At 45.6% G+C, this 21,469-nt stretch overlaps 1 protein-coding gene across 1 annotated transcript in view; it reads left to right on the top strand.

The window, feature by feature from the left end:
- nexmifb (neurite extension and migration factor b) overlaps positions 1-17,462 on the top strand; it is a 41,989-nt gene extending 24,527 nt beyond the window's left edge. The window contains exons 2-3 of the mRNA XM_037460111.2: positions 8,931-9,061; positions 13,192-17,462. Coding sequence (XP_037316008.2) covers positions 8,980-9,061; positions 13,192-17,405 — 4,296 coding nt within the window. The 5' untranslated portion in view covers positions 8,931-8,979 and the 3' untranslated portion in view covers positions 17,406-17,462. The remainder of the gene's footprint in view (positions 1-8,930; positions 9,062-13,191) is intronic.
- Positions 17,463-21,469: the final 4,007 nt, after the last annotated feature.

Genomic DNA, 21,469 nt, shown 5'->3' with positions numbered 1-21,469 from the left:
AAAAGAAGAGTAATGGCGCAAGGGCAGCAGATGTTTGGTAATCACACGCACCTAATTAACTGAGGGTCGCGCTGGTCAGAGGTCAGAGGTCGTATGTGCTCATCCTCTGTCACTGCCCGATAGGACTCCGGGGTTTACCACTAACACACACCCCATGGAGCCAAGCAGGCCGGCTAATAATGCATGTGGACCATCTGCGTTAGGGAAAATAAACTGGTGCTATCTCCTGGCAAACACATTGACCCGCAGACTCGACGGAGCACGTCTCCCATAGGTGCAGCGCTCCATTGATTAGCAATTGATGGCAGTTGTACCTAACACTGATATTGAGTGGGATTTTGCTTTCTGGCTCCATCCCCGCTGTAGGCCCAGGCCTGTTCCCAGAAAGGTTGAAATAAAACAGGCAGCGTGTGGCTCTGGGTCGTCTTTTCTCAGCTGTGATTGGCTATCACGGAGGTCCGGCGCCATAGCGACCATCATCACTTCTTGCTCTGGTGCCCTTTCCCTGAAATCCAGTATCACCTTTATGGTCTTCTCGTTGTGAAGGACTTTATATTTGGTTTTTACATGAGCAGACGTGCACGGCATCCACGCGTTATCGAACGCAAGCACACACAGATGTCATGAAAACACGCATATCTCCCAATAACCAGAGCCGAATGCTGCACTTGTTCGTTCATTGTGAGGAACAAGCACACACACACACACACACACACACACACACACACACACACACACACACACACACACACACACACACACACACACTCACCTGGGAAGAGAAGAAAGGCATTGGCCCCAAAAATTGCATAAATGTCAATTATTCTGGAGCTTATGTGCAAGAGGTAGAACAAAGTGGTGGTAATAAAAAATATTGATCACTTCAACCCATAATGCGTCTGACAGCCTTTGTTGAAGCAGAAACAGGCATTGACAGAGTGCCTTTGCAGGCATGTAAACCTGCAGGACATTATGTCGCCATATTAGCACTGATCACCGCGGTGTAATGGCCCCCGATCCCACCAGCCTGATTGAGATTCAGAAAAGCAAACGAAGCGTAGCTCTAATAAAAGCACCTGTTGGAATCATGATAATTGCATCTCTGATGGATGACCTTTTTTTTTTTTTACTGTTGCAACAAAGCTCAGTCGATGCATGCAGTGTTTGCAAGTGTGTGTTTGTGTGCGTCAGTGGAGCGTTCAAAGGCGTGGTCGTGATGGGTCGTTCTGCCCCGTGTTTCTAGGGAGAGGACGAATCATCTGCATTTGTCCACAGTTACTCGTACATCAGCATGTTTTTAACAGTACTGAGTGGGAGCACTGTGTTCGTACTGAGTGTGTACGGGCCTGCGTATGTGTGAATGTGTGTGTGTGTGAACTTGTATGCAGAGCCTCATTAAATACGCAATCGTTTCATAAGACTGACCCTTCAAGAGCAGTGGGTGGACCAAACATAGATTTGCTAAAATGAGCAAATTAATCTGTAATATGAAAGTTTATGGCGTGCAAAGCCATGTGAGAGTGTGTGTGTTTAGTGTAGTACATTTGCATGTTTAAAATTACTCTGCATTCCCACTTTCTGTGATGAAATCATTTATTTGTATGTACCTCGGCCATTCTTGCCCTGCACTGTGTGTTCTCGTTGCATTCACCTCAGGCTAACCAAGTTGCTATTTGTTATCGTCCTCGCATTCACTGGATGTGCATGTACCATCAGAAGATCGCCGTACGTGGGAGCAAGATGTTTCCATAGTGAGGGTACCATTGCTCCTGTCTCATTAGCAGCAGTGCTGAGGCCCTAAGCTGCTTCTTGTGCCCCATTGGAACAGCTGATGAGGCTTGACGAAGTGACCTTTAGCAACCTAATCAAATTTTAACACATAGTACTTGCCTTACTGCCATTCTTGTCTCTGCCATTCACCGGAGGGCTCCATCCCCATTTAAACCGTAGGCTTTTTAAAAAAAATTTCAGCTGAATCCTTGTTTCAATTTCTGGTCCATACGATCGGAGCAGCATTGCCGTGATGTTTTCTAATCGGTTCTTTCTCTCCTCGACCTTCCCTCTGCTTTTTATTCTCCTGGTGCTGAAGAACTCAGGTTGTGTAAAATATCAACAGGTTAAGTATCCACGAATGTAAAATCATTTTAAAGTTATACACAATTTAAAGCATGTGTTTGCTTTCTTTAGTCATTCAATACTGTGTCTCTATATATAGGTAAATCTTTGAGAATAACACATTTACCTAATAACATATGAGTAACGTGCCAACGCCGAGGAGGAACACATTACACGAAGCGCTCTTTCACTGTGCATTGATTAAATATACAGATGTACTGTTTTAAAAACAACTTCTAACATATGAAATGCATTTTCTCGTTAAAGCACACAGTGTGCAAATTTGTTAAAGCTGTAATGGATTCCCTCCATTTAATTACAATTGCTGACACAATACACAAACTAGTCTGGAATAAACTTGAAAAATATATTAGCCTAATGCAATAGTTGAAGCCATAGTAAATTGCAATATAATGAAATGGAATATAATTTAGCAACCTGGTGTGAATGCGACATTATTTTTCCTGGGTGTTGTGCATCGAATCCACTGAACAAACACAGACATTTTCCAAAGCGTTCCCCCTGTACGCTGGCCAGAGCCTGCTTACCCCCCCCCCCGGAAATGGGGGGGGGGGGATCTGGAATCTGGTACCAGTATTTAGGGTTAGGGTTAGTATTTAGTATTAGTATTTATCATATAACGATTCAGTACACATTTGTATCCATCTATTTCTTAGTGGGTGTCACGGCGGTGTGGAAGTCAGCACCCTGGGCTCCCAGTATGAAGGTCCTGGCTCCCAACCTGCCCAGCACCTTTCTGGGTGGAGTTTGCCTGCGTCTCTGTGAGATGACATGCAGGATGGGTTAATTGGTGGTTGAATGGGAGAGTGAATTTGTGTCTGTCTCTATGGTAGCGCGATGTTAGCTGAGATTGACTCTGGTCCCCCCCCCCCGCCCCCCCCCATTTTTCTTTGCAATGGATGGAAGTCAATATTTAAGTCAGGCCTGATTTGCTTTGCACATAAAATAATGAGTGAACGATAAGGTTCCACATATTGCAGCCTTCCTCTGTGGACAGTGCTGCTCGGTTGTCATAGCGATGGATTGGGTTTTCAGTGTGGTTGATTTGATTTTTGTAAGTGAAACAATTAAATTGTGCTTAGAGTTTGGCAATCTGGAGGATGTTTTTCTGGTACAGATTGCATGCTAGTACCGCATCTACATCTAGACAATGGACAGAAACCCTAAGAGGCCACTTCATTGACCTTTATTAGTGAACAAAAACCTTAAAAAGCGAGTCTGAAAAGCAAAATAAAGCAAAAGGTCTCATGACTGAATTTGCAACACAAGTTGTATTTAGGAACATTATTGCATTGTATTCACCATGTAACTATTATTCTGTAGTTATTGACAGTAACTAAAGACTTAGGTGAAGCATTTCCCATTAAAAGTGTACGCTACTAAATGCAGATGCGATAGTTAAAATTTACTCATCTATTAACTAAACCACAAACTTATCTTGGATTACGCCCTGTCAGAAGTATTATATAATGTATCTGAACAGAAGCTTTATCTGATTAAGAAGAAAATACTAATTGTACACTGAACAGTACCTTTATTGTGCAGGGGACTGAGGCGTTGGCGGTAACAGACACTTGTCCAGATGTGGCTCTGCAGGTTTTGCTGCGCTGATAAAGATCCAGCTCTATAATCCTGATTTACACTCAATCTCTACTTATCAGATGCTTCCTGGGCTCTCCAGCAGCCTGTGGTGGACGATGATTATCTCAAGCGGAAACCACATCTCTGCCATCTCCATGCCGGCCATGTCAGGGATTTTTAGGCGAGGACGTAAGATTAAATACAGATACAAACAGCTGACGCAGAAGAGTTTCATGTGTCAAAATGAGTGACCTGTGCCTCTTGCTGAAGCAACATATTATTGTCGTAGGGCCCCGTGAATCACATGCTATTGTTAGTCTCACGTACGGTGGCCGAGAAGGTTCAGACAAATACAAAAGCAACAACACAACCGCAAACGCCACAACGCAACACGAACGCCACAACACAAAATACAAAAGCCACATCACAACCGCAAATGCCACAACGCAACACGAACGGCGCAACACAACACGAAAGCGAAAACGGAAGTAGCTGCCCACGGGAGCGAGCGTATTTTGGAGGAACGGAGCTGGAGGATGCCAGATTGTTTAAGAAGTAAGTGAAACATGATTCCTTACTTTAACTGTAGCCGCAAGGAATCATGTTTCACTTACTTCTTAAACGATCTGGCATCCTCCAGCTCCGTTGTTACGTGCCGACTGGGTTTTTGAACCTACTGGTTTGGCTACGCGTGCGTGTTTGTTTTGCCCCGACAGCGGCAGATGTTGTCTGCCTCGGTCACCTGATCCGTCACACATTCGCAAACATATTGCTGAAAATGTTCAAAATGCATCCCATATCCAATGCAGCGGTTATGATTGTATAAGTGAGCACTACATCACTGCCACGTATAAAGAAATAAATAAAAGAACATACGTTTATTAAAAGATCGCCACAACCTGGATTCGAACCCGCAGTCGAGCAAAATAGCAAAACTTTATAAGACGGCGGCGCTACGCCGTCGGCCAACCGAGCTGTCAAATGCCGCTACTGATTTCACTACTTATCATGAAATTGCAAATCGTCAGTGGCAAGAACATCTTTTGGTTCAGGGTGAGCCAAGACAACTGGTTTTTTTGTGGCGTAGCGTGAAATACATAGTTCTGTCAGGTTTTCTAGCACATTGCCCAAGTAGGATTACTCTCTTAATAACATCTAAACGCGTAGCCAAACCAGTAGGTTCAAAAACCAGTAGGCACGTAACAACGGAGCTGGAGGATGCCAGATTGTTTAAGAAGTAAGTGAAACATGATTCCTTGCGGCTACAGTTAAAGTAAGGAATCATGTTTCACTTACTTCTTGAACGATCTGCCATCCTCCAGCTCCGTTCCTCCAAAATACGCTCGCTCCCGTGGGCAGCTACTTCCGTTTTCTCTTTCGCGTTGTGTTGCGCCGTTCGTGTTGCGTTGTGGCATTTGCGGTTGTGATGTGGCTTTTGTATTTTCGTGTTGCGGCGTTCGTGTTGTGTTGTGGCATTTGCGGTTGTGTTGTTGCTTTTGTATTTGTCTGAACCTTCTCGGCCACCGTACTCACGGCTTTACTTTGGTTCACTCGAAACAGAAACTTAATTCCAAACAATATAGAAAAAAAGGCGCAGTCTGTCTGATTTCTTCATCTAATTCCAGCGTGTGCCACGGTGTGATATTCATTATGTCGGTACTGAAATGAAACTTGTGTTATCATTGCCCTATTGATTTCATTCAACCAGGTCTAATTACAAACACCGACCACTCACTTGTTACAACAACGCGTTGGTGTGTCGGCGTCCAGTCGGCTGTGGCTCACGGGAGAGAGATGCAGCGGGGTGTGATCGGTCGGCCATTGGCGGCGTTTGGTCTCTGAGGTGGTCTCGGTGTGCCCGTGCCCCTCAGAGCGGGAGAGGAGGCCCGTTGACCTTCGACAGCGACGCTGACGTACGTGAGGGAGGGAGAAAAAAAAAACCAAAGGGAAGAGAGCCGGGGCTGGGCATCACAGAAGGAACACACCGAGAGGCATACTGAGGCATGACGACACGTCCCCTGGTTATTACACCAGAGAATGTCAAGAATGATGGCTTAGAGGAAAGCAAGAGAACTCTGGGCGGTTGAGAAAGTTTGTCCTCGTATAATAGGAAAGGTTCAATTTAATCCCTAACGGAGTGAAAATTTTGATAAAATGTTCTTTTTTTTTTTTTTTTTTTTTAAGTGAAAATAGTTGTTTTATATTCATTTTTGATTTGAGTACATCATGGGAATGGGTGCCTGGTAAGGTTGTGGTTCCCTCTGTTGGAATGCATTTGTTGTGCTGCTCGCGGTCACCTATAATTAACCCCGCTTGTGTGTTTAATTCACTGCCAGGAGAAAACCCAGAAGAAGGGCGTTTTGCCTGAAATGTCCATCTGGCAGTATTAGAAAGTCAAATTGGAGTGCTATCCTAGTCTTTCCTTTTTTATTAGCTACATTTAAGATCCAACACCCCCAGGCGCCAAGAGCTAATCAGGAGTCGAGCGTGTTGTTTCTTAATTTTGATTAACTCATAGCTTTCGGTGCAGACCTGAGTTATGGTTTTACCATGATTTAGTACTTCTGTGTTTCTCTACTACAACTATACCACATGTCGTTGCACGCTCCCCGGGTAGCGGCGTTTGAGGTCGACCAGGCGAGGCAGCCTGCTCCGAAACGGTACACCTGTGCCGAAAGGAGGAGTCGCCATTTCAGCGCTGTCTGTTTGGATCAGCGTCCCCTGTGGCGCCGCGCCCTCTCTGAGAGCTTCTCTGCTGGGGATCCGTTCCTTGACCCCGAGCTCTTTCCCTCTGTTGACACAATGGGCCCTTTGTAGCACGAAGGCTGCTGCTGCTGTGGGGGCTTTGCCTCGTCTGTGTGACAATTATACACCACCCCACTCCAGCCATGCCTCGTGTTGCAGCTCCACCGGAGAGAAACGCAATGGAATCGGGGGGAGATGCAGTGAAACGGGGGGGGGGGGGGGGGACCTGCGAAGAGGGCTTGCAGGAATTAGATTGTGGTACCGATAAGTTCCATATAGAGCGAGTAAACATGTTCTTATCTTGTTATCCAGCTTGCACATTAACACATGGTGTGTGGAGGAGGTGGAGTGGAGCTTAAAAAGGAGATGAAGCAAATCGAATCATTACGTCTGACTTTTCCCACTCCCCCCGCGCTTTTGTCTCTATTTCCGCTTGTCACCGCGCAAAGAACCGCGGTCGCAACGGACGGTGGCGGGGTCACAAGTGCTCGCCGTTTTTTCCTACACCTGCTCCGTGCCCCGGGAATGAGTCCTCGGCGATTACGTGCCCCGGTGTGTGGTGTTTAAAGAGCCGTCTCAAGCTGCAGAGTTAAATGATGGTGCCCTCTGTGAAGTATTAATGATGTGGATGGATGAAGCCGGTCCGCACGACCCTGTCCACGGCGGGCGCGGCACTCCCTCTTAAAGCTGCACCCTGACATCAGGCCTAACCGCTTGGCAAATTGGACATGCTTGTTGGCTGTAGCTGCAATTTATGTGCGCTCTCTATTGCAGTTAGTCCATCTTCATTATTGAAATGGCCTCATATCAGGTCTTGACAGTAAAGGAAGGAGGAGAATTATGGAGGAGAATTATGGACAACGTGGAGAATAAACACATTTGAGGCATTGGAGCTGGACAGCAGGAGGGGGGTTGGGAGTGTTGTAAAATGTTGTCCCCCCCCCCCCCCCCTTCATGTGATTGTATGTGCAGCCTCTTCCAATGGATGCTGATGCTGTGGATGGTCAGCCTTGGGGGTCTGTTTAACACACACACACACACACACACACACACACACACACACACACACAGGCAGCTGTAGGCGCTGAGTTCTGGCAGGACCTCTGTAGCCTTACCAGCATCCCAGCTGTGTTGTGTCACTCTCACTCTGGAGACGCACCTCTCGGCGGCTGCAGCCTGTTTCTGAAGGGCCGCTGCTGTGACTTCACTTGGCTCTGAGTCCGTGGATTGTCGCATTGATAAATCCAGGCTCAGCTCGTATGGGTCAGCCGGTCGGGTAGGGGATATCCAATTCCAATGGGTGCTTTGTTGAAGGCGGATGTAAGATGTAGAATTTCAATTTCTCCGTTTGGCGAGTTGATAACCCCCAAAACATTAAGCCTCGGCTATGGAGAGAAGCACGGGCCCTTGCTGGGTCTACCTACAGGGTTCTTGTACCTGCTGCACACATAAGCAATTGTGATGGCTCATGAGGTAATCACCCACTGAGCCAGTGTGTATCCGTGCAACTGTAAGGTGAAGCAGTGGCTCTCTCCCCCACTCAGGTCAGAGAACAGCTAATGACATTTAGAAGCAATAGGATGAAAGAGATGGCACTTGTTTGTAGTCAGGCGCACACTACCTTTGTCTTATTGTCTGCCGTCTGTCTTAATCTCCCAGCCACCGTTTTCACACCACAAGGAGATCATGTTATTAGATCCCCTCCCCTTGGCTCATTTGTCATCCTGCAGCACCACGCGTCCAGAGAAGCAGTTGAAAAAAGAAAACAATATAAACTGGCAGGATGGCACAGCATCAAATGTTCATGGTATACCGACTCAGGGTTTCTTGAATCCTCGTTATTCTTTCAGGAATCACACGTTAGGTTAATATCCTTTTTCTTCTCTGTGTGCCACTCCACCCAACTTCTCCACCTTAACGTGTGATTGTGTTTCACGGCGTACCCCCCCATCCTCACTGGCTCCAGTAGAAAAGTATTGCCAGTGTCACATCTTTGGATCTGTCTTCTCTGATGCGGGGTTGTTTCACGATGCCGAGGCACACAGGAGGGAGGGAGGGAGCTAATTACAATAAACAAATATGCTCAGAGCTGCTTATGTAAGGTTCGCATGGGTTAACGACTCTGCTATAAATGTTAAATGAAGCTTAAAATAGGATAGTATGGCATACAGTTGCCATAGTGATCTCATCTGTGACTTGTGTACTTTCTTGGTTGGTAAAGTTTGAATTAATCTGGTAGGAATCTGTGGTACAAAGAAGAAATGAGTGCCCCTAGGGGACACTTTGATGTCTCAATCATGTTTGAAGCTTTTTCTTCAACCACCGCATGTTCATGTTTGACTTCCTTTGTTGAAATGACACCTCATGTAACCGTGTTCATGTTGCTCTGCATTAGACACACGGCAGTCACCCTCTAACGATCCCTTTTGCGCTCCCTTCTCCTTCCCTTTGTCTCCCTCTTTCAACAGGTGGGACAGTCAAAATGTTGCGTAGGAGGTGAAGCGTTGAGCCGTACTGATGGACGTGTTAACAGACACCAGTCTCACACTGGTCGTGAAGACTTCAGAACCAGGGAATGCAGATGTAGTCGAGAACACAGGTGAAAACCTTTTTCTTCCATTTGTTACTTGATGAATGTAATAACGGACTTTTTTTTTCAATTTGAAAATGTGTATAACAATGTTAAATTGCCCTCTCTGCTGTTTGATGGTTCGCTTTCAACCTTAAGAGATGCTTGCTTGTCGACCCAAAGGAATACTTTCAAATATTTCAAAGAATTACATTAGAATAAATGAAAGCTTAATGAGAACAGTTTCTATCGCAATGGCTTAAAACTTTGAAAAGACAATTAGTATTACCACAAACCATTGAGATTTCTTTGAATTACTTTTTGACACTCAGTTTTAAGCTCTTTGACAAGATGGGGAGTGTGTGTGTGTGGGGGGGGGGGGACTTTTTTAAATGAAAAGTGGAAAAGAAAGATGAAACATAAATGAAGCTATTGATAATCCTCTCTCCTGATGCTTCCCCCATTCTGAAAAATGAGATCTACCCTTTCTTTTAAAGAATAATGCTAATGTGAAATAAGGTGCAACTATCACTTTCTTTCACAATGTTTTACACATATCTATATTTAGGTCATACCTGCTTCCACTTAAACCGTTCTGACTTAACTAGATGGTCTAAAACATGATTCAGGTTCATCGGGGTGCAGCTCCTTCATTCTCCAAGACTCACTACCCACACCTTCCTAAAGTTTACCTCTACCAAACAGAAGGGATCCTCGGACGAGGCTTATGGCAGACTTTTAGCTCTGGTCAGGCTCAACCGGAGCTGACCGGTCTCCACTGTGAGAATCACACAAATGCTCCAGCGCACGGGTCCGTTCGGAGGGAGAAGGAGGCAGGAAAGAGAACGGAGAGGGTAAGCGGCTCCGCTGAGCAGGAGTAGGGCAGCTCTCTGAGGAGGGCGGCCGTGAATCATGCTGCAGTTACTCACCACTTATTATGAACATCCTGTACTCGCCGGATTGATTTTCCCCCCCCACCATTCACAAAATGTCACATAGTGAAGATGGAGACATAGGTGGCTGGCCTGCACAGCTCGGATGAGCGAACGCCCCGGGTGGCTGAGCTGCAGAACGGCTGGCTCTGCATTTTAAGGGCGTAAAAGCCTCCACGTAGCAGGGATGAGGAGACGGGGACTTGGAAGAGAAGGAGATAGTGAGCCAAAAAAAAAAGAGAAGGAAGATGGAAGGGGACGGGAAGGGGGGGAAGGGAGTTTTGAATGATTTAAAAAGGAAGGAAAGGCCACGTCAGCTTTTATTATTTGCATGGTACTTTTGATTTTAATGTCTGAGCCGCTGTATTCATCACGCCACATGGGATGAAGGGTTCAGTTTGATTCGCGTTAATATCGGGGGCTGATGTTATTTCTTTTGGTCCCGTTTATGAAGTGACTAAAGGCACTCAGGTGAATACCGCGGCTGGGACAGTATTGGAGCCTCTGAGGGCTACGGGCTTCGTTCTGGTCGGGTCTAGTTTGGCGGGAGTCGGGCCGTCTTGCACGGCTGCGGTCGACAGGGCTGGAGATCAGAGGATCATCGACCTCCCAGCCAGCCGCCGGGTTCCTTCCATATGCTTAGTGGTGAACGTCCACGCCAGCTTGCCTGAGCCGTGTCACATCCGGCCTCGGTTCCTATTCGAGGAGTGCTTCTGCCGATAACACAATTACAACAGTGCAACTGTGTTGGGATTTTCTCTGAGGGTATGATGCTTGTTTTTATTATTAGTACATGAGCTGTTCTCTCTGCAGTGCTAGATATTGAGTTCTGGCAGCAGTGAGAGCTTTGGATGTTTATCTTGTTTACATTTGCCAGCCCAGACGCAGTAGTAACGTTTGGATTTAACGTATCAGTGAATATGAGGGTGCCGATCCCCCCTTTGACCTCTGGTGTCTAACTTAATTTGTTCTTTACAGTTATCGCTGTAAGACCCTGTCACTCTTGTTTGTGTGTACCTTGTGCACCTGTCAGACTGACTGATCTGTGGCACATTCTGAACAGCTGAAGAGCTAATGGTCCAGCTGGAGACAGATGGCCTCTCGATAACACTATACCCCCAGGCCAATAGGCACACTCTATCACTCTCCCTCTCACACACACACACACACACACGCACGCACACACACACATCACACAATCACATGCACGCACACATGGGATAGATTGTTAATCCATTATGAACCCCGAGGAAACACTTTTTAAATGCGAGCTTAATGTTTCGCAGCAACTTTGAACAATCTTTTTGCAATATCAGGTGGCAGCTGAGGTTTCATTTGAGCGGGCAGAGGATAAGGGAAGTTAATTTTTTATGTGATTTCTCACTCTCGGGCTGCTTTGCTGCTTTGTACGACTAATTATAGAGATAAGACAAATATAAAGAAATCATTACTTATCTATGAGCTGGAAATTACTTGGTAGGTTTCGAGCACTTACTTTGTTTACTTATAATTCCAATAAATCCAAATATATTGTGTCCACACCGGGGCAAAAATATCATTCCTGTGCACCTCTCCTGACCTCAAGCGCCACAATGTGGTTCAAAATGTAATAAATGAAGGAGGGTAATTGTTAAAGGAACAAAGGATATCTGTCGTCAAGAGAGAACACGTGTCACTAACATGTTTATTCTTTGAGCTCATTTTTCTGTTACTCCTGCAGCCTCACAAGTTGAGATGCATATTCCTCGTGAGGTTTCCTTCATTATGGATGACAGTTATATGCTAACAGTTGTGTACTTTTATAGGGCCTTCTTGGTGCTCCAATGTGTCTTCAGGCAACAGACCTTCACTCAGAGATGTTGTTACCTTGTTAAATCACTCTTGAATCACATCCACATTCAGAGATAAACTCGCTGCTATTAAAGCCGCGCTGAACCCTGTTTCTGAAGCAATCTTTCCCTTGAGCTTTTTTCACTACGTCAATAACGAGGCGCATCCATTCTAAAATGGGGGAGGTTTGCCAGTTAACCTCTGTGAATGCATTCATTTGTTTTTCAATTTAAGAATTTTTTGGCATGATTTTAAAGAGTATGTGCGAGGGAGCAGCTTGAGATTGTAGAGGAAAGCAGGTGTAGATGATATCGGTTATCCAGTCTCCAACATATGGGCCTGTCGTGTCCCATGTGTACGTACCTGCCTCCACTGCTGTCGTCTAATTATTGAGAGCAAACAAAAGTATCTGCCTGCTGCTACAAGCCTGCTTCTGTGGGTTTGGATAGTTTCTCATCAGATGGATGTCTTCCACTGATTAAGACACTGTCAAAATTGACCTGTGGAAAATGAAAAAAAATATATATACTCAATCAAGTCATTACTGCCAAAGGTAGTTCATTCCTATGAAATGTTGTAGTAGTAGTTGGTAAAGAAAGACAAATGTGTCATTGTTGTGTAGTATTTCCGGTTGTGATATCTGTTTTTTTTTTCCCTCTATGCATAAAAGCTTAATTTACGAGAAATAAAAGCATTTAGCAACTATTATCTCGTGAAAGATGTGTGGCGTGATTGTAAAAAGTCATACAATACAATTGCCCATTTTGTTCTATTAAAGTGAATTTCTAATTTGCCTGCTTCAGCACAATCTTGTCAGTGTTAAATCAACACTCAATGTTAACAATTGAACTCGTAATAAGTGTCAAAAATGAATCTGCTCAGTGCTAAATACTTTAGACGTCATTTAGCTGACGCTTTTATCCAAGGCCACTTACGTTGCATTTTTGACCCATGATTTTTACATTTTAGCACCGGGAGCAATTAGTGATTGTTGCTCAGGGACACTTTGTCATGGAGCAGCCAGGGTTCAAACCACCAACCCTTTGGTTCCTAACACACCCTCTCCAACCCATGCGCCACAGAATTATATAGATTAAACTCAATGACATGAATTATGACACTGTACAGTTACATTTCAAACCCATCAAAGAGTTCATTTAAGTTTTGCAACTTTTTTTTCAACTTTTTTTGCAGTGTGATTTCAACACTTTTGCCCAACACCGGAAAATTAACTCCCAAGAATTTTGCTGTGAATGTAGTTCATTAACGCTAATTTAATTTCAGCATCCCAGAATAAATGTCAATGTAACTCCAGAACAAAATGTGTCATTTAATCGTATAATGTATTACAGTTTAAAGAGTTGAAAGAGCTGAAATGTTTTCATTTTTCCTCTGCAGGGGTGTGTGAGCAGAGTGGTCATCTGAGTCTCTGTGGCATTGTTGATGCTGCTCTCGCTCCATCCTTACCTCCTGCTGCCGCAGGGACTTCACAGCCGGCCTGCCCAGCACACACGAGGACCACGCCTACATCGCCCACACTCCCACTTCCCCTTGGCCCCGAGTCCTCTCTGGGCCTGACAGCGCCCCCCTTCCCCACCTCTGATGATGCTCCAACTGTAGTCTCTCAACTTCGCCGCGACCCCACAGCACGTCCCTCCCCGGCTGTAAGCTCCTGGAACCCTACGGTGGACGCACAGAAGACTTCCCTTCTGCTGCCCGTTGCCCTCCCTCTGTCAGCTGCAATGATGGAGCCTGCCACTGTGTCCACCCTGACAGAGGAGTGTCTTCTTCAGCCCACCCGCACCTGCCTTGGCTGCTTCATCGAGACCCGTGATGCCACCGACCCTAATTCCATCCAGAACGCGCCCCACGACCCTAACGCCAACCCTGACAGAGAGACCGGGCTAAGTGTTAGGATAGGCGACGTGAGCAGGGAGGACTTCTCTGACATCAACAATATCAGCATCCAGTGCCTGAGCCATGCGGGGGAGGCAGTGAGTCACTATGGAGAGCAGCTCCTCTCTGACCAGCTACTTAGCTTTCCTCTGCCAAAGGCCCCAGGTGAGGGTAAGAGGGCTGACGGGAATAAAACTACAGACGACTGCGATGACCCAGAAGATGATGCAACAGCTAAAAACTTGTACGAGGGACTGTTGCTGGACAAAGTGAGCGGCGAGGAGGTTCTACTGGCTAATGCCGGCCAGGACTGGGGCTACTTTGAATCCTTCATCAGCGAGAGCAAGATGGAACTGCTGGACCTTTGTTCTAAGAACGAACTCTCAGTCAACCTCTTCTCCGAGGAAGACGTTGACAATCTGTTTGACGACGAAGACGACGATTCCACTTTAAGCAGCGATGTCTGTTCGCTGAAGATTCGCTACGAGTCTTTCCAGGACAACATGAGGGAAAAGACAAATGTTCTCCAGGAGGAGACGCAGTTTAACTTTTTCCCCAGCGTCCTGACCAACTGTGCCAAGAAAGAGGAAGGAGCCGGAGTCCTGAGGAGGAGCGCCGAGGAGCTTCAGCTCAAAACCGATGAGCTCATTCTCGAGACGGGGCAGGAAGGACGGGCTGGGGACTGCAGCGGTAGGAGTCCCCTCGATGGTTCCCAAGGCTCACCCATGTCGACTCCCAAAGTCAACTACCTGATGGACTTCAACTCCACAGAGGAGTCCGGTGAGTTTAGCGATGACAGCTCCTGCACCGGCTCCTCCTCAGACACCCTGCAGGAGGGAAAGCTTAAGAAGAGCCACTCAAAGAGATTACTCAGCCCCTCCAACCCCCTCAACTATGGTTTGCGCTCCAAGAGAAAGGTTCGATACAGCGATGATTACTTATATGACGTCGACTCGCTCGAGAGTGAGAAGAATGCGGAGAAAAAAGAGAAAGCTCCGTCTGGTCAAAAAGAGGAGGAGGATGTAGACTGGTGCCCCAAAAAACGCCGAAAATCGTGTCGTAAAGAGCCGCCAGTGGTCATCAAGTACATCATCATCAACAGGTTCAAAGGGGAGAGACTCATGTCAGTGAAACTGGGCAAGTTGGACCCTGTGGACGAGACTGTGAGCTTAAACACAAACGCAGTAACCAAATATGAGACACTGGCTCCTCTGAAGGATTTCTGGCAGGAGAAGCAGAGAGAGAGACAGGAGCAGCTTAAGCTGGCTGCCAGAGATAAACAGCAACGCGGTCTTCATCTAAACGGACGCCATCATCGCCCTTTTAATTCTAGCCATCCCAAAAGGAAATACAAGATTGCAAACAGGCTTAAGGTTCAGAGGATTCACGCTGTGGAGCAATCAGCAGCAGCACAGTGCTGCGCTCTCTCTGATCGGGGCCAGGGAGGTGTAACTAAAGAAGAGGCCACCCCCACGGCAGCGGGAACAATAGCAGCCCCAGGCCTCCCAGTGACATTAGACACAAACTCCATCACGCACACAGTCACAGCCAAGAGTCGCTCCCAGGAGAGGGAGGAAAGGGAGGGGAGGAGATTGGGGGGGAATAAAACAGTCAGGATAAGGAAATTCAAAAGCGAAGCCAGGCTTAGGAGCAAGAAAATGAAGGAGGCCGAGGGAGACGAGGGGGGGAGCGCGACAAATGACCCGGATGCCTGTGCCGCCGCCGCACCGATTGGGGAGCCTGCTGCCGGCTTAGAGGAGGCAGGCATTAGCTCAACTACGGTCAAACCCCACCTCTCTGACAATACCACGGCCGCTCAAACGCCTGAGGAGAAATTCCCCTTTGTGTCGTCCACTTGCCCCCCTGACAAAGCCCCCCCCTCGGAGGCGGTGGAGTCGGGTGTCCCCGTTATCCCGGGGGGCTACCTGCAGACCCTGCTGGATGCTACGGACTCCTCCGCCGGAGCCGCCATTTCTTATTTCCCCCAGCAGCCCCCTAGGCAGCGGTATCCTTTGGGGCTTTCCCTGGAGGAGAAACAGTTTCCTTCTCTGCAGCTCGCTCAGAGCTGTGTCCTCTCTCCTCCCTCCGAGTCGGAGCTCCAGCAGTCTCCCCAGAACTGCCCCAACTTCCCCCAGATGTGGCACTCGCAGCTCTGCACCAGTCAGAGCTTTGGCCCCGAGACCCCTGAAACTCCCATTTTACCCAGCAACTTCCCAGCTACGGTGCCCCTGAATGACAGCCTGCCAGTTTCTGACTACAGCCAGCTGAGCCCTGAGGCTGACAGGCTGCTTTATGAGAAGAGCTATCTGGCGGAGGCAGGGCTGCAGCCCGGGACAGACCTGCAAGCGTGTCAGTCTGCCTGTGTGGAGGGTCAGGTGCAATACCAGAGAGGGTCCCTGTGCACTGACAACGGCAGGCTCATCAGCTATGACTCAGTCGGCTCTCTGTCAGCCTCCTCCAGCAATTACAGCTCCCTCAGCCTCAAGTCTTGTGAACGAGAGGGTGAGGAGGAGGGCCGAGACAGCTTCTTAGCCCATTGCAGTCCGAAAGTGGTGATTCAGCAGAGTGTGGACGCCCTTACCCCACTCAGGGAGTCTTCAGACCTGCTGGACATCTCCAACTTTACCCCCGACAAGTTTAGACACTCATCACTGTCAGAGCTCTCCCCTCCTGAGACCCCCAACCTGTCTCCCCAGGTGGTGGGGCGTGATATGAAGATGGCAGGGAATGCTGGGGAGTACCAGGATGTGAATGACATGACCCTGGACTGCAACAGGGAGGCCAAGTGGAACTGTGACGTTATGCAGCAACAAGAGCACACGGCAAATGCATACACAGTGGAAGACAGCCAGTTTCCGCTTCACAACTTCAGCAGTCAGCAGGACGTGTTACATTTAGATAAAAAGGAGCTGGGAGTTACCGAATTTGATGAGCAGAGTGGGGAGGGGCTGGCCAGTGCGAAAAGCATTAAGTCAAAGAGGAAAGGAAATTGCAAACAGACAGCCGCAGGACAGAGCCCTAAGAAAGTCCGGGCTCCTAGAGCCCCGAAGTCCGAAAAGGTCAAGACCCCCAAACAGAACTCGCGTTCCACCAAAAAGATAAAGGCCATGTTGGAGGGCAAGGCAGCGAAGAACCAGGCAGGTAGTTGTGGCACAGGCCTGACTGACAGTAGCAGTACTGGGGACTGGTCTGGCCCCGGTTGGTCGGAGAGCAACAGCCTGGTTGGGGACGACCAGAGAGAATTTGAGGAGCCCTCAAATATTCTGTCCAATATTGTCTCTGGCATGGCTGAGGTCCAAAGGTTCATGATGGCCTCCATTGAGCCACTGTGGAACCCCATGTCTGAGGCCTGCATGCCCTCTGAGGCCAATAGCCTCAACCTAAAGACCCTCAAAATCTTGGCAGGCACAGAGGCCGACCTGAAGAAAAAAGGGGCCGCGCTAACGGGGGCCGGAAGAGGCAGGAAGGCGGGGGGGAAGGGAGGGAAGAACCAGGCCAAATTCAACCCCTCTCATCCCTTGTTCCCACAATTAGCTCTCGGCTGCAACATGTTTGATAAACCCAACTTTATTAACCCTGGGCCTGCACACAAAAAGCTGTACCGCCACAAGACGAGTGCAAAGTTCCCACGGATTGAGACAATGAAGGGCAAGCGAGCTGAGAGGGACCCAAATAAAGACATAGCACTGATGACCTCGTTTGAGAAACTGAGGTAATATTTTGTTATCAGCTGCTGTTGCACCCCCTTTCTCACTCCCCCCCCCCCCCCCCCCCCCCCCACTACCTGCTCAGCCCCTCCCCTCCAAGCATACCTACACTGACGCTATGCCAGAGCTGCATGAGTACTACGTTCCCCCCCGACTACTCCCACTTCCTTTTAACCCCCACCCGAAGAGGAAATTACTATCTGCATGAAAAACTTCTTGTACTTTGCAAACTACCTATTGAGTGATTGTGTCAAGCTTGATTGAGATTTCGAAAAACGACCATGGCTGCATTTTTCTTGCTTTTGTTGTTTCTGCTTCGTTTGTTCTTCTTATAGTCGTTTTGTTTTTATTTTTGTCTGAAAAAAAGAATAAGCCTTGAAAACAGTTCTGTCGCCTTTTTGAGGAACTTTGTTTTTGTATTTTCTCAGCAGAACTAGCACCCCTTGAATTATGTATTTATCCCCCCCTTTCCCTAAAGATGTAGCTATATACACAAATGCATTGAGTGACATCTACGCATCCCTCCTCCTCATCTGTTTTTGTATGCAGAATATGGATGTCCTGTTGTTGCTGTCCTTCATACACTGCCTGGCTCATTTCAAGAAGGAAACCTACAATAAATGAGCCCTTTTAAGCCCAAGACATCTTGAAAACACAAGATGGGACCATTTTGTATTGATGACATATCAGACTTTGTCTGTTTTTCACCCCCTCGAAGTTGGAATGACTCCCCATTTTCTTTTATCAAGCATTTCTTTTTCCTCTGGAGTTTTGAGGAACCGGTTATCTAAATTTACATTTTTATGCCTTGCAAATTCATAAAAGCTCCACCCTCAGAGTATTTTTGTCAATGTTGTTGTACAGGGACATGCAATATTTGCAAAAAAAGATGATTATAATCTTAAAATCAATGTGCCAAAAGTAACAATGCTGTGTAAATGACCTCTTATATATGTGTGAATATTGGCTGTTCCATCTTTTTTATCCATTGGAGTATTGGCTGCTCGGGCCGGAGACTCCTTGCAAAGACTTGCCACAACAGGAATTCTTTATTTGGGACTTTTCTCTCTTCTCTGATGAAAGGCACCAACAGCTGGCAGTGGTACACCTCCACTCACTAAACCAAATCAAAAGACTCTGAATTCTCCTCGTTTACCCCACTTTGTTTGCCAAATTCAATTTACCTCAACATCGCCTGGCACGGAGAGAAGCAACAAAGAGGAGATCAGCTCTGAAGGCTACTGTAGATGAAGACCATAAAAAAAAGAGATGTTTCACTGGACCAAGGAGAGTGTAGTGCAGATGTTTGAGCAAGGAAATGATTTGTCAGTTGGGGCTGTGCCTCACTGGATTGCTGTTTTGTACAAATAATTCAAGGCAGTATATTACTCATAGAGACTCTGATGCACGCATCAGTAATGAATGGACATGCCATGTTTGCAGTTAGATTTAATGTGAATGTGAAAGCAGTTTTCAGTACAAATGGAATCAGTAATCCTGTAAGTGAAGGAAAGCATGTCTTTGCATTAGCTCCACGTGGGAATCTTACGTCTATCTTACCTGAAACGGTAACTTAAACAGTAGTTTTTCCTGACATTCTCATGTCATTTTTTTCTTAACACTGCCATATTTTTGCACCACTGTATTTGTTATCAGATTATTTTGGTTGATTTATCAAATGTCTTAATTTAATTTGGTGTCTTTAACTGTCTTTTCAGTCTCGATGGGTCAATATTTTGGCAGAAGTAATGTCACCAAAAAAATAAAGGCCAAATAAAGGCACAAATTGAAAAAGAAAATGTTTTTGTACCATATGATCCAGTTATTCCTGGGCCATTTACATGAATAACTTTGGGCGCATTGACTGCCTCATCGCACAAAAACATATCCACCTTAAATAAAACCATACAATGATGTTTAATGAGTTATATTATTTATTTTTTGTAGCTGTATATCAGGGGAAATGGAGCCCCTTCAACTGGTTATAAGATCATCTTTTTTAAATATGTGCTCAAACAATAGGCACATATTTTCTTTTTCTCTTGAAGGTTGAATTTCTTCTCTAAACACAATAGTAATTATATGCGACTGCATTGAAATGTGTGGACAAATTCAGGCGTGATTCAAAAACAGGCTTTGTCACACTGGATATGGTAATTATGAGGTGATAGTAATTGATCGCTTGCATATGGCAAGAATCATAATCAATCTTTGTCCGTCTCTTTTCTCTCTGCCATGATCCTTTGTTTCTTTTCTCCCGTGTATCAGGGTTAGGACCGAGACAAGCTGCTGATGGGAGGCTCCACATGGGCTTTAAGCCCATTTAGTTTGCCTTCTCTCATTTCTGCCTATTGTCAAATTGAATGTACTTCTCTGAGTTCATGGTTTATTTTCATTTCTTCTCTTTGTTAATCAAATGTGCCACTGTTGAGCTGCCTCATGTTAATGGTGCTAAGAAAGCTGACAACGTTTTATTTATTTATTGTTTTGATTTTTCCCAGAGTTAACAAAAAAGAAATGCAAAATAGATTAGGTACCTAACCCTCTTTATGAATGTATATTATAATGTTATGTTCGATGTATTCACTTCATGATTCTTTAACATTGATTGGAATTACTTTCGCTCTTTTCATTAAAAGATTACCGAGCTTTATATATACTGTCTAGAGTTGTTACCAGAAGGAATCTTAATGAACTCTTGACACTACAAAATCTTGTATATTTTTTGTGTGCCAATTTGTAACATATTTTGTAAGTGTATATTTTTCTTAGAAAGTGCTGTGAAGTATTTGTGTGTGTGAGTAACCTTTTATGCGCCTCTATGGGCAGTGGAAAGGATATACAATGACAAGTTTCTGGTTTTAAAAACCAAAATATGAATATCAACAGAAAACTAGAAATATTTACATTTTGTTGGGAGTTTTGTAATAAGACCATGATCTTGTTGTGAGAGTGTTGTGTTACTGTGCAAAACACAAATAAGCAAAGAAAAAAATGAAAACCTGGAAAAAAAATATATAATTTGTGAACAATTTGCTGTTTTATAGATTTTCATGTAAATTATTTGAGTATTATTTAGTTTTTTGTTTTGTTGTAACTGTTGCAAAGGTTTTAAATATTTGTGATCAAGCCTGTATGGTGATAATGTAATATTGGTAACTTGCTGAGTTTTGTAATAATGTTTATGGAGTAAATATACAAATTAAAATAAGATTTTGAATGCTGCTTTCTGAAGAGCGTTGGGTTGTATTTTTTACCGCCCACCAGTGGTTTCAGCCAGTAAATAAAATCTCCTCCCTCACGAATTATGTGCATCCAAAACAACAATCAAAAGAAAGTATGACAGAGTTTTGTGAAAACAAGTTTAATTAAGTTGCTTGTTAAGCAAATATCCCCCCCCCCCCCCCCCAATGCTTGTGGTATACTACAGTAATAGTAGGGAAGAATATAGTCTATATAACCGTTTTTATTGTTTACACAAACTGTTAAAGAGTCCTGCTATAAACTCAGTTACTCCAATTAGTCTGTCCTTATTTGTTGTATTGGAAGTTTATTCAACCCAAGGCATTTCATTTCTGCACAAGCCTGTCTTTGGCTCATGTTATTTTAATGTCATATCTAATTAGCACTCAGGGTCAGGCACTGCTAGAGTGACTGCTCATCCATAACTCTGAGCTGGGCTGCTGTGGTCCACACTGCAACTCATTCTGGCATGCTTAATTGGAGCTGGAGATACTGTCTGAGACCATAACAGATTCTGTGATGTATGCCTCCAAAATTGTCAGGTGGTATTAGCATTGCTTTTGTTCTTTAGTCACCCATGGCCAATAAGGCAACAGGCAAATTAAAAGACGGAACGTCTAATGCAATGAATCAGATGCACCTGCGGTAATTAAATGAGACCGTTTTGTCGGTACATTCTCACACCGCAACTGGCAGTCAGAGGGTATCTCATTAGTACAATTGTTTGAGTGATTGTTTATTTATATAAAGGTTCCCGACCCCTGCTCGATGGACATAGCTGGACCAGCCTGTTCATCAATGGGACTTCAGAACTCGTTTTTAAGAATTGT

This window comes from Pungitius pungitius, chromosome 2 (genome assembly GCF_949316345.1).
Source record: "Pungitius pungitius chromosome 2, fPunPun2.1, whole genome shotgun sequence".
Taxonomy (NCBI): domain Eukaryota; kingdom Metazoa; phylum Chordata; class Actinopteri; order Perciformes; family Gasterosteidae; genus Pungitius; species Pungitius pungitius.
The sequence above is the reverse complement of the archived record's forward strand: the minus strand, read 5'-3'. Positions and strand labels throughout refer to the sequence as shown.